Below are 13241 nucleotides of genomic sequence, written 5' to 3'. Positions count from 1 at the left end.
TATGCTGCGTTCACGTTCAGCGTAGCCTAATGTCTTCCACGGATCTGCTGCCTACTTTCGCTTGAGAATGTCGAGCCGGATACATGGAATCATCGGTACACAAGTCGCACTTTCATAAACATGTTGGGTGCGACAATACCCTTTCGATGTTTATGATGTTTATGACAGGAGTATGGACATCCTTGTCAGGGATGCCTCCATATAGATATGGCCCTATTCGACTCTGCTGCGTAGACACCTCCCTTGTACCGCCATGCCCTCATCCCCTTGGTGGACGCTAACGGGACTTCCCTAGATATAAGCCCTGCTCTCCAGCTACGATGTTGTAGCAGTATCATTGCATCCGCCCTATTTATCCACGCGTGGTGTTCGCGAAGCTCCTGGTGTGAGAACGACGCCGGAAAGACCGCCGGCAGACAACGTCCTCGATGGACAGGGATCAATGGGTGATTAGGTTACAAACCGATGGGGCTACCTACGGCGCGCGATGCCTACATAAGTCCTATTCCCACACCGGCGCACGACCACGTGACCCGGGCCGGCAGCGACGCTTGCCCGACATACCCAAAAGTCAACACTCCCCCTCAAGCGAGCTGCCGTTAGCCTACGCCCAATCAAAATGCGAAGACATCCTCCACGACCGCCAAGCTCGCATGAGTCCTTTTGTCCGGACAATTCCGTCGAATGTGCCCAACCTTTCCACAGCGAAAACACGTCACCTTGCCCCCCGAAGCTCCCCCTGAAGCTGCAACGTTGGCGACAGTCGCCTCGCCATTGTCCCGCCGCTTCCCGAGCCTCGTCTCCTCATTCAGCAGCTTTGCACACACATTGTCAAATGTGCGCTCCCTTGTCGGCATCTCATCAACCACCGTGACCACCCGCTCGAAGTCCTCGCCAAGTCCCATGATGAGAACAAGGACCTTCTGCTGGTCTGATACCTCGACGTCGACATCCCGGAGCACCCGTGCATAGCCTTTGACCCGGGAGATCCAAGCCTGTGCTGTCTCGCCGCCTTCCATCTCCGTGCGGTAAAACTGCCGCCACTTTGCCAGCTCCGTGGCGAAACCTCGTGAACGGTGCGCATCCTGGAGGACCCGCCAGCACTCACGGGGGTCCGTTTCGTCCTCCAACAGCTCCAACTGGTCGTCACCAACCCGGAGCACGATCTCCGCCCGCGCCTTGGCCATGTCGGCCTTCTTCCGCTTCTTCAGCTCCTTTGCTAACGCCTCAGCCCCGTCTTCCCCCTCCTTGGGCTCCACCTCGACTTCCACTACCCCCCACAGTCCCTTCCTAACCAGCTCCGCCTCCATCTTCATTGCCCAGACCCGATACTTCCCCTCGACCAAGAGGGGGAACTTGGTGTCATGCTCCAAAGTCATGTTGGCGCCAGTACCAGACGAGAGAGTAGTATAGCGAGGTTCTAGGCAACAGCAAAGCACTTGATTTGTCGATCGGTTTGTGTGAGAACGACGCCGGAAAGACCGCCGGCAGACAACGTCCTCGATGGACAGGGATCAATGGGTGATTAGGTTACAAACCGATGGGGCTACCTACGGCGCGCGATGCCTACATAAGTCCTATTCCCACACCGGCGCACGACCACGTGACCCGGGCCGGCAGCGACGCTTGCCCGACATACCCAAAAGTCAACACCTGGTAGTTACTTCAACTAATCGTGTCGTACGCCAGCTGATACCAATTATTCACATAGGAGCTGAGCCTGTTCGTACGGAGCAGCGGAGATGCTGCGACAATATCATCGCCCACTTCACACGCAAAGCGCACCGCGGACGTCACTCTCACGCCCTTCTGATGCTGGCCTGACCACTTTGCGGGGATGCGCATGCACCACGGAGTTCACGGAGAACACTCCTGAAGCGCATTCCACAGCGCCGGGTATACCTGATCTATGTCAGCTGTGCAGGGTCATACGTTACGTTCCATCCATATGGCCCTATTAAGCACGAACCTTGTTGTATGAGGTACACGTGCCCAGATATATGGCCTTGGCGGTTGTGCAGGGCCGAAACCTTCGAGTGTTCGCGATGGGGTGAGTATGCGCTGCGCATCCTCAGCTTCCCGCCAGACGCCGCGCCACACCGCTGACATTGTACATCTGCGTATATTCGTTGTCGAACGAAGCATCAATTTGACCCAGAGACCAACTAAATGGGTCCCAGATACCGCGACTCCTGTATTTGTGGCGGTGGGCGGCTGTACACGCTTTCTTCTTCTCATCATCTGTATCCTTCTTTGATAGCTCGCCGTGAGACAGTCACAAGGCTGTGGTCTGCTTCCGATGATGCCTGCGCTTCACTAGAAAAGCTCCATTCATCCCACCTCTCTGATCTTCCCTTCTGCTATCTTAACCCTCTGCCATTCATTCTGCGCCGCAATGGAAGAAGCCGGCCACATTGAACATGGTCAAGAAGCCCAAGCAAACGTGCGTACCTCCTTTCGTTGAATATATACTCATATTCACACAAGCGTGTGCGCTCAGACCACAGGAAGCGGCGAGGCTCGCGAACAGGAACCACGGACGCCTTCCGCTTCAGATCGAATTAGAAGATTGGCTGCGGTGCTGCATCGATCGCATGTCGCTAAAGGTTCGACATGCGCTGCGAGTGGCACGTCGAACTCATCGTCAAGCCCGAAACGCAGCAGAGATGGTATGTGGGACTCAGCGTCGATCATAAAAAGCACTCCGAATAACATGTCGAGCTCAGCATCAGGTCAGGCTCGCGTGTCACCAGGTTGGCGGCCGCTCAAATTCACATTCCCCTTTGCTGGACCAGCGCTTCCTGTGGAGATTTGGGACATAGTGCTTGAGTACCTCGTCGGTGCTAAACCTCAGGAGCTTCTCGACCTCTCACTCGTTTGCCGGCACTGGTGTGCCAGGTGTGGGCCCTATCTGGTGCACAATATCGTATTCAGCAATCGAGGCGACGTGCTCCGTGAGCATCGTACAAGACGTCGTGAGTGGAAAGGACCGTACTGTGTGACCATTAGAGGCGCAGAGAACACGAGGTCGCTCGGCCATCTTGGATTTTTGGCAGCCTTGCTTGGTCCCAGGTGGCAGAACGTGTGCGATGTGGTTATCGAGCATGGGGACTGGCGAACGGGCGACTTCCATCCGGACGTCTTCCACCACCTGTGTGCCTTGTTGCAGCCAATACGAGTTTTGAGATTGAACGATGTCGCGTTGCCATCAGGTGCTATTCTTCGCAGCCTCGTCTCTCAACTGCGTTTTCTGAAATCTACTTACCGGAAAGGTTACGGGATGCTCGCTCTCGAGCAAATAAGCTTTGAGAATGTATCGATACCTCCCGCTTCCCTCTCATGGGTGAGCAATGGCAGTTCTGGCAGAAACGCTGTTGTACTTCAGCTTGACAACTTGGATGCCAACTCCCTTGATCTCATCGCACATTGGCTGCATATCGCTCTGGACAAGGATCGCGCGCTATTGCCACACGTATTCCTTTCAATCGGGAGCTTGCACGAACCCCGCCTTGATACTGTCCCGCCCATAATCCCATTTCTCAAAACTGTTGGGGCCTTCGCTGAATATGTAACGCTGAATATTGATCGGAGCTTAGGTAGGAACGTCAATGCCACGTCATTATCTTTTTGTGCTGATTCCCTCCAGCACGACGTCTCTCCCTACCTCGATGTCCAAGCATAATCACACACAGCTGGGACAAATCTTCGTGGGTCCTAAAGATATATGTCCAAGAATCAATGTCATATGGATGGCTCCTAAGGGCAATCTCACGCTTCCGAACGCTAGAAGAGCCCCCGGTTGGCCGCCTCTGTATCAACTTCATCATCGACGTCCACCTCGATCACGGAACTGTTGTGTCCAAAGGCCCCGAATGCGAGGGCTGTGCTTTGCGTTCAGAGCCGCCTCCCTCCCTTTCCGGACCTGGAGTGTTGGATGACGCTATGGCGAGGCTGAAGACCGTCTGTGATGTGTTGGATCGTGTTTTCAGATATATGTGTCCCCTGCTCAGAAAGATGGAAATCCCGTTTAAAATCAAGATCTGCCGCTGTGCTCAATTGGACCCAGACATCTGGGAGCCTAGACTCCGTACATGGTTCCCGGAGTCAATGAAATACTTGTATGCCTATGGCGTGTGAGCATCACTTTTTCAACGCCGTTGCATGCATTGATAGGCAGCGATTAGGAATCACACTTCTGAATGCACCATATGGGAACCGAAATTGGGCCTCTGGTGCATGCATTGCGATAAACCCCTCTGGACCTACCGAGAAGAGCGGAGTGAGTGGTTCTACAGGAAGACCGCTGAGCTTTCCCGCAATCAGGGGTTTCACGCCCATCTTCTACTTGCCGACTGACTCAGCGGAGCACGCTTACGTCGTAGAGAGGCACGGGCGCACTGTCGGTCGCACAGATTGCTCAAACTGGGATCCCGGCCGAACAGCTATGACACCCCGTTACGACAGTGAGACTCCCCCCCACCCCACCCCCCATCTTGTTCGTATTCCTCGTCATCATCCCTGCCACTCGAACGGTTTCACCTGGCAGTCATGGTGACCTTCGTCCCGCCGTCCTCTTTATTAAATCGCATCTATACGTATTCGTCCCATCTGCTACCGCTACGGTCGGTTTCTGGCCCGTCTGTGTCTTCCTCTCCTCGATCCTGAACCACTATCGCCATCGCTCACCGTCACCTGTATTCCCTTTGCATCTACAGCCTGCCCAAGATACATCATATCGCTGTCGACTAATCGTGAGGTCCGCGCGCCCATGAACGATCTGCACGTTGAAACATCCGAGTCACCAGTTAGCCGACCGCATTACCAGAGGCGCAAGAAGGCTATCGTTTAGGAGTTACCGTTCCATAGGATTCTGCTAGCCCCACATATGTCTGACTCTGCTCGGTTGCTCCTCCAGTTCGCCCATTCTATGCCGTCATTGAGTTGAATATTCCGGACTACTCTGCGCTTGGCAGTCTTGTACTCATGTATTCGCAAAATAGTTGCTTTCTTGTACTGCACAATGCATAGCCATGCCCGTCGAGAAGCAATCGAGAATGCGGTGCTTTGCGCTTCTTGGCTTGGCTCCCTGTGGACCTCCTCCCACATATACTTATGCGTCGTGGTAATGCACGCCGTGGTCTCATTCAATCGCAATTTGCAGGCAAATACCATCATAATGTGGGACAGCTCATAGGATTGAACCGAAGACAGAGGAGCGAGAGTACCTTATCGTCTCCATTTGAACACAAGGTTGGGCAGAAGGCGAGCCATAGGAGTAATACAGGCCAGTAGACTGAGGTCATAGAGATGCGGGCGCAGAGTACCTGATTTGTTCATAAACGTATATATACGCGCGTTGGAGACATGATATTGTCCGCCTTTATAAGTGTGATTGATATGTCAGAGAACCTGCGAAGATTAGCCCTTCCAACCAGTGTCCTGACATCTGTAAGCAGCTTGAGGAGGCGGCTATGTGCGCGAGACGACGGCTACTTGAGACCGGAGAAGCATGAAGAGATGGACAGGCACCAAAGCGCAAGTAGATGGGCTACTTGGTCGTCGTAGACGACGTTGGATGCAACGGCACGCGATGAGACGCGATTGAATTACACGGACTGTGTACTAGGGAGAATAGGGATACAGCACGCTGGGCTGTAGATATGCGCCGGAGTGCACAGCTACAGTTCCGCCCATATAAACAAGGCTAGCGTGTACACAGAGACAATCAGGGCTATAGTCGAGCGTCGAGGAATACGCACGTTGCATTAGAACGTTGATATAGCTCACCGCAGGAAAACCTGTTCCGGATCCTGTTCTATTCAGGAGACACAGGAAGTGACGGTCCGTTGGGGGCGCACAGACATGCAATATGTGAGAACTATAGACTGGTGAACGCACGGCGAGCGTCAAGGGAGCAGGAGCAAGGATAGAAGACCGGCGCTTGCCGCTCACCCAGCGCTGCTCAATCGACGCACGCTTAGCTGCGGCTCTACGTTCTTCTGAGTATCACAAAAGCACGCTATCACGATCTTGTTTCTTTGCTTGCCCGAGAATCCTGCGTTTGAGCTCGAGAATATCACTTGCGATTTGTTTTCCCTCGTTCTCGGTAGCGTCGCCCACTACACTGGGGTCCGCATTGGGATACCTCTCTGGACGACCTGTTAGCACTTCAGTACATTTAGTTCAAGTCTCGACTTTGTCATGGAGAGAGGATCTCTCAGGGCGGCGGATAGCCCACATCCATAGTACGTCGTAGATCATATTTGGGCGTCATCCACCCCATCATTCATCGCACTCCTAGTCATTTCACATATTTCACGTTGCAGCGGACCCATGTGCCCTGTCGTTGTCCGTCAGGCTGGTACTTGTAGCTCGCATACTGAGAGTATCGCGCGTATGCTCATGCTCTTCCCTCCCCTCCCTTCTGTAACCTTCCCTCGCGCGAGCTGTGTAAAGGACTCGTCATACGGATCTTCCGTGTTTCTACCCCCAGGTTGCGACTATCTATCCGACACGCCTTGAAATCCAGCGGCTTTCAGCGTCCATCGTGCTGCTCGTGTCGCTTGTTCACATCTCACTCGACGATGAAGGCGAAACGCGCTGACCAGGCGACTGGTTGACACGACGTACGCGCATCTCGTCTGGAAGCAAATCCAATTGCGTTTGGTACCATAAGCATAGGAGAACCCGTAGGAACCGCTGCTGTCGTGCTATTGGTGCTTGGCGAGGGGTGCGTTACACTGTAGCGGTACGTTTGCACGCCAGAATGCTTGTACATACTTAACGGTGTCTCGCGCTCATGATTTAGTGTGCATTCCTCGAAAGGTCTGCTATCTTGGTCTACGACTTGAACGAGCGACCCTCTACGAGGCATGGTGCCAGAAAACAGTCTTGTCCTGTACAACAGGATCAGTCGCCGAAGTCAGACGTTATCTTACACGCCTCGGAAGTCCTACACGACCACAGAGGAGCCGTCTTAAGGGTGAGATGCGCCGCGCACTCCTAACCTTGCGCGGCTGAGCTCGGATCGAGTCTGGACGAGCACACATACTTGATCGCGCTATATCTGCTGCCGCGGCAGTGAACGGCCTACGAGCAGCGATCCAGAGGCGTGGGCCTTCAATAATCATTGTAGGCTGCCGAGGAAATTCTTGCATTCATTGTGTATCGCAGCGCTCGATCGAAGATGCGTTCGACGGGATACGCAAGGCCTTTCTGTTCACACAGCAGCGGAGAGTATTCGTACGGGGGAATTTGAGACAATGCGGCGATATCATCGCTCATCTCGGACGCGGAACTTGCGACGAACGTTCCTCTAACGTCCTTGCGATGCCGTTCTTGCCACTGTGGGAATGCGCATACATCCACACGTTCATGTGATCAGTGCGAATCTTGTCATATGGCTGGCACGTGCACGACCAGGTTTCGGCATTCGTACAGAGGCTGGGATCCCTCAATGCTCGCGATGTTGCGAGTATGCCCAACGCCACCCCGTTGATATTATACATCTCCGCATGTGGACTGTCGAACGCAATAGTATTTCGGCGTCCATTTGACTACGATGCCAAGTAAATTTCGCCAGATACTACCGCGCCTCCAGTATCTTCAGCGGTGGGCGGCTGCACAAGCTTCCTTGATCCCACAGTCTGTAGCTTCTTCTGGGGCTCGCCATGATGTAACCTCAAGGCTGCTATCTGCTTCGTGCCGTTCGTGCTTGAGCACGGGCCAGCGAAGCGCGATCTGTCCCGTCTCGTCCCCGTCCTCCTCGCAATCGCCCCTCTGCTTTCTTCATCCTCCGTCGCGATGGAACAGGTCGACCTAATCGAACATGGTGAAGCGACTCAGGCAGAGGTACATACCTGCTTCCCTTACAGACGTATACTCAATCACGCGTGTACACTCAGACTGCAGCACGTCGTGAAGCTCGCGACCGGTCGGGTGCGCTGCTGCGATGCACACTCCTCCGTTTTAGAAGGGAGGATAAGCAGAATGTGTAGGTCACGCAGACTCGTACCCACGAGTTGTCGTACTGACGCCAATAAGCCCACCATCGCTCTTGCGTTCTGAGCGCGTCCCGCGTGGCATGTCGAGCTCATCGTCAAGCCCGAAACGCAGTACAGATGGTATGTGGGACTCAGCGTCCATCACGGAGTGCATTCCGAGCAGCACGTTGGGCTTAATATCAGGTTTCACCAGGTCGGCGGTCGCTCAACATTCCCCTTCGCAGGACCGGCGCTTCCTGTGGAAATTTGGGACATTGTGCTCGACTGCTTTGTCGGCGCTCGGCACCATCAGCTTCTGAAGATCTCACTCGTTTGTCGGCACTGGCGGAACAGGTGCAGTCCCTATCTGGTGCGACATATCGTGTTCAACATCGAGGCGACGTGCTCCGCGAGCATCGGACAAGATGTCGTGAGTGGAAAGGATTGCGCTGTGTGACCATCAGAGGCGCAGAGAACACCAGGTCGCTTGGTCACTTCGTATTTGTGGCATCCCTGTTTGGTCCCAGGTGGCAGCACGTGCGCGATGTTGTTATCGAGCATGGGGACTGGCGAACGGGCGACTTCCATCCGGACGTCTTCTACCACCTGCATACCTTGCTCAAGAAGATTCCATCTTTGAGAGTATGTGATGTCAGATTTCCATCGGGTGCTATCCTTCGCTGCCTCGTCTCTCAAGTTGGTTCCCTGAAATATGATTCACGAGCGAGACCGTCGCTCTCGCACAAGTAAGCTTTGAGAATGCATCGATGCCTCTCACCTTCCTCTCATGGATGAGACATGACGGTGCTGGCGGCAAAGCCGTTTGTCACCAGCTTGATGACTTGGATGCCACCTCCCTTGATGTGATCGCACATTGGTTGCTTGCCGCTCCGAGCTGGTACCACACGTTGCTTCCACAAATGGTGCTCTTGTTGGGGAACTTTGATGAGCACCACCTTTATACTGTCCCGTGCATCATCCCATTTCTCAAAACAGTTGGAAGTTGGTTGGATGAGCTACAGCTAGATGTTACATGGAGCTCAGGTAGGAACATTAGTGTCATGTCATCTTGTCTTTATGCTGATGCCCTCCAGCACGACGTCTGTCCCTCCCTCGATGTCCAAGTCTATTCACATACAACTGAGACCTGGAAGATCTCACACTCAAGATACATGTCCAGGAATCAATGTCCTATGAATGGCTTCTGAAGGTAATCTCACACCTCCGGACACCAGAAGGTCCCGCGATTGAATACCTGAGGATTGACTTCATCATCGATGTCCACCTCAGTAACGGAGCTGTTGTGTCCGAAGGCCCCGAATGCAAGGGCTGTGCCTTGCATCCGATGCCGACCCGACCCCTCACCGGACCGGGGGTGCTGGACGACATCATGGCGAGCCTGAAGACTGTCTCTGTGATGTGCTGGATTGTGCCTCATGGAACATTCGAGATATGCGTCCCTCGCTCGACGACTTTAAACCTCATGTAAAGATTCAAATATGCTGCTATGCTCAATTGGATGCAGGGATCTGGATGCCTAGACTTCGTACATGGCTCCCGCAGTCAAGGCAATCTAAAGCGCTAATGTACAATTACCTGTGAGCATCGCTTCTTTGATGTTGCTGCATGCATTGAATGGCAGTGGATAGTCGCAATGAAAGTGGTGATTACATTGACGGGCCGGAGCTGGGCTTCTGGTGCATGCATTGCAATCAAGCCCTCTGGACCCGACAGGATGAAGATCGAGTTAGATGTTCTACACAACCATCCCACTTAGCTTGCCCGCGGTTCCCGGGAGTCGTATAGCGATCTATACAAGTCTAATATACCCAGCGGAGCATGCCTTCCGCATGAAATTGTGTCGGTCGCACGATTTGTTCACATCCGTTTCCCGGCTGAACAGCCACGACACCCCGTTAGCACAGTGATACCCCTCTCCTGTTCGCACTCCTTGTTATTGCCGCTGCCATTCCGAAAACTCTACCGGAGAGAGCCGGTGACCATTATCCTGCCGCCATCTCCGTCAACTCGCATATATGCGTATTCGTGCCATGTGCTATCGGAGATCGTCCGTTTCGGGCCCATCTTCGTCTTCTCTCTCCCGACCTCGTACCGCCATCACCATTGCCATCGCTCACCGTCACCTCTATGCCCTTTGCGTCGACCCTCCGCCCGCAATGCAGCATAGCCTTTTTGATCAGCGCGCAGTCCGCGCGCCCATGGGTGACCTGCCCGCCAGAAATCCGAGTCGTTGGGCTGCCGACCGCATTCCGGGAGGTGCAAGAGGACTACCGTGAAACGAACGGACATTTGATATAATTCCGTCAGCAGTACGTCTCTAATTTTTCTCGATCGCTATTCTGATTCCCCAATCTACGTCGTGCTCGTCTTGTATATCTCGGACCTTTTTTTGACGCCTTATAGTCTGGCATCCATGTATTCGCAGGATAGTTGACTCAGTGCACGTTATCGTCTCGCCCAATGGCAAATCAAACAGTATTGTAGAACAGCGTTAGGAAGCCTCGCTGGTAGTCTGAAAGATACTGGAATGGGACCGCCGCAAGCCGTCTCGCTAATTAGAATCCATGACCGGGTCCGCGGGAGCGACAGGAACGATCAGTTTAACGGAAAGAGAAAATATGCATGTGCGGGCTGGGTAAAGCGTCAATAAACGCATATATGCGTGGTGGACATGCTGTCGGTCAGGCGTCCTTGTCGTCCCCATACATAAACCGACTGTGGTGAGCAGTCAGTGGCGGTGGCTGTCAAGGGAAGCGCGCGTCGGCATGACGCGCGCCTCTGCCGGCTCTCCGCTGCCACTAAGTCTCGACGTTCTTTGCATAGTACTAATAGCGGCGTTTCAATCAGCTTGCGAGTTGCGCGCTTTGGAGTTTTCCCTCACGCCATGTGGCAACATAATGTCATTGGCACAGAGGGCAAAACGCGGTGTACGCATCATCGCGCTCCCACTCGCGACGTCCGCAGCGCCGGCGCACAAGGCCTCGCATCATCTCACGTACTACCATTTCTTTACTCCACCCCCACGCGAAAGCGAAGCGCGGAGTTGGAGCAACTTGATTATCACGAAAGTAGCACATCTCCGGGCAGGGCTCGGGAAGGCGCCGGAGGGCAACTGGAAGGTATGTGCTTGACATATCCACGCGTTCTGTCGGCGCACGTGGAGATGAAAATGTCCTCCCTCGTGTTATTTTTTCTGTATATTATACAAATTCAGACTTCCTCCAAGCGGAGAGCGTTCCTCTACGGCGAACGGTTCATCGACCGCTTAGACTTCGAAGAACTCGCCCTCAAGTCATTTGACACGTCCCTGGGCCCAAAGCTCCTTCCGCTTGGGCACACCGACAAACTTGATGCAAATGGCCATCCAACTGTCAGTGCTCCCTGTCTTTCCCCCCTGCGCCCTGCCAACTCGTTGACGTAGCGTCCGCCTTGGTTCGCTTCCGTGCATTCTGTGTCTTAGCACGCCACATTCCGTGTGACTCCTACTTTCACCGCGAATGCTCTTGTGTCTCGGGTGATAGATTCCTTTCATTTATCCACCTTCAGCGTGTACCTCGCCACTGGCGCACCTGCATGCCCTGCTTGAGAAACGCACTCCCGCGACATTGGAATGGCTGTCTCGTTTGGATCGCCATCTCCCCGCTCGCTGCTCCCCTCAAGCTCATCCGTGCGTTTCCCGTCGTTCTTTGCCTCTACATCACGTCTCTGATTGTTCCTTCAGCCATAAGTCCGAGGTTTCCGTTTTTCTTCTGTGCATGGCGCGCGTGGTCTCACTACAGAGGTATATCATCCCCGTTTTAATTTTCTCTATCCGCCCAGTGCACACCGCTTGACAACGCCCAGCCTTCAAAGCTTCGCAGTACCTCCAAGCCTCCATCGCCCAGGGCGCCATCCTCTCGCAGGAGAGCGCCGAGCTTGACACCACATACCAAGTGTACGCGCCTGCATCGTTGGACCCTGCTCCTTCGTGCCTCGGTGCTGACCCGTCTTCCATGCCGTCCGCCTCTCCTCTCTGCGACCAGCGCCCAACACTGTCGAACGCCACGACTATGGAGCGCGACGCGCGCCCACGCCTCCTGATTACACGCGCGGCCGTGCCCGCGCTCGAACGGCTCTTCGCACTTCCGCCTGGCTCGAGCTTCGCGTCGGATGTGTACCGTGCGCTCGAGCAGGCACGACTGCGCCTGCAGGCCAAGCTATAGGGTGGGCAGAGATACGGAAGGGGGCAGCCATAGCACGTAGGATAGGATCATCCGATATATGCGGCGGCGCGGACTTTATACTCACCACTCAATGACTTCTTTCTTTGTAGGTTACTCTGGTCTCCGGCGGGTGTATGCATGGATCCAAGGCTGTTTTCCCTGGCGCGGTTCAACTTTGATGCAGCGACGCCAGACATGCACTCATGGTTTACGTGAAATCTGGCGAGTTTCACACGTCGAAATCCTCACACCAGCATGCAAAGAGGGCTCTATGGTCTCTTTCTACTCGCGTATAATGCACGGGGAACACGTCTCAAGGGCAGCACAGACATGGGTACTGAGGTGTTGAACGCCACTCCCAGCCGTCTCAATCTCTCGATCTTGATATCAATATCGTGGAACGAATAATAGATAGGAGCTATCATGTATTACTCGTCAAAGAAGTCCATGACTGACTGACACGGATGAAAGCGCGTCGGACAATTGTGGCGGAGGCGCATGTTGATCAAAGGCTGACTGGAGGAGCGTTCGCCACCCGCCTTCTCCCCGGTTGCTTACCTTTGTCGGGTGGGAACTTCGCTGACAAAGTTTTCTAGATCATTAATGGCATTGGCCGCTGCATGCTGGCATGTGGCGGTGGAGAAAGTCAAGGCTATGTTCTGAGACATGGGTATAAAACGGAGAAGGCGTGACAAGCTGTAAGCGCAGTGTTTGAGCTGTGACGATGGAACATACGGCCGACTGGATGGGAGAGAATACAGTGACGAGGCCTGTGGCAATAATATGACTGGCGCAGCCTTCTCACAGCAGTCTAGCGATCGGGCTTCTATACTCGTGCTCTTGATGTGGATTGTGTCTAGCACATTAACAACCTCCGTAACCCTCCGACATTCTATAACTGGTCGCATAAACCGTCGACATTGACATTCACATCTACCACGATGCAATACATGAGCGTGCCTTTTAAAATGCCCTCGCAAACTGCTTGCTAACATAAAGGGATTCATTTAAAATGACGATTATCCAGCTAAACAAG

The 13241-nt window shown here is 53.8% G+C and overlaps 5 protein-coding genes across 5 annotated transcripts; 3 read left to right on the top strand and 2 right to left on the bottom strand.

Moving 5' to 3' along the window:
* Positions 1-2755: 2755 nt before the first annotated feature.
* POSPLADRAFT_1108881 (hypothetical protein) lies at positions 2756-3797 on the top strand (the record flags this gene model as incomplete). Its single annotated transcript, XM_024483339.1, has 2 exons — positions 2756-3596; positions 3721-3797. Coding segments are annotated over 2 exons (918 nt in total), but the record flags the coding sequence as incomplete, so codon positions are not given.
* A 792-nt stretch (positions 3798-4589) lies between these two features.
* Positions 4590-5175, bottom strand: POSPLADRAFT_1032989 (hypothetical protein; the record flags this gene model as incomplete). The annotated part of the gene is made up of 3 exons (XM_024476902.1): positions 4590-4661; positions 4687-4777; positions 4895-5175. The coding sequence occupies 3 exons, from the start codon at positions 5173-5175 to the stop codon at positions 4590-4592; spliced, it is 444 nt and encodes a 147-aa protein (XP_024340117.1).
* Positions 5176-6006: 831 nt separating this feature from the next.
* POSPLADRAFT_1032988 (hypothetical protein) lies at positions 6007-8145 on the bottom strand (the record flags this gene model as incomplete). The annotated part of the gene is made up of 8 exons (XM_024476901.1): positions 6007-6158; positions 6631-6896; positions 6939-6952; positions 7008-7089; positions 7226-7344; positions 7371-7556; positions 7590-7818; positions 8015-8145. The coding sequence occupies 8 exons, from the start codon at positions 8143-8145 to the stop codon at positions 6007-6009; spliced, it is 1179 nt and encodes a 392-aa protein (XP_024340116.1).
* Positions 8084-10301, top strand: POSPLADRAFT_1140002 (hypothetical protein; the record flags this gene model as incomplete). Its single annotated transcript, XM_024485116.1, has 6 exons — positions 8084-8123; positions 8228-8412; positions 8517-8624; positions 9193-9467; positions 9632-9679; positions 9908-10301. The coding sequence occupies 6 exons, from the start codon at positions 8084-8086 to the stop codon at positions 10299-10301; spliced, it is 1050 nt and encodes a 349-aa protein (XP_024340115.1).
* A 599-nt stretch (positions 10302-10900) lies between these two features.
* POSPLADRAFT_1045681 (hypothetical protein) lies at positions 10901-12205 on the top strand (the record flags this gene model as incomplete). Its single annotated transcript, XM_024478829.1, has 5 exons — positions 10901-11122; positions 11218-11373; positions 11550-11670; positions 11725-11784; positions 11847-12205. The coding sequence occupies 5 exons, from the start codon at positions 10901-10903 to the stop codon at positions 12203-12205; spliced, it is 918 nt and encodes a 305-aa protein (XP_024340114.1).
* Positions 12206-13241: the final 1036 nt, after the last annotated feature.

This window comes from Postia placenta, assembly GCF_002117355.1.
Source record: "Postia placenta MAD-698-R-SB12 unplaced genomic scaffold POSPLAscaffold_5, whole genome shotgun sequence".
NCBI classification, from domain to species: Eukaryota; Fungi; Basidiomycota; class Agaricomycetes; order Polyporales; family Adustoporiaceae; genus Rhodonia; species Rhodonia placenta.
Note: the sequence above shows the minus strand (reverse complement) of the source record. Positions and strands in the feature narration are given on the sequence as shown.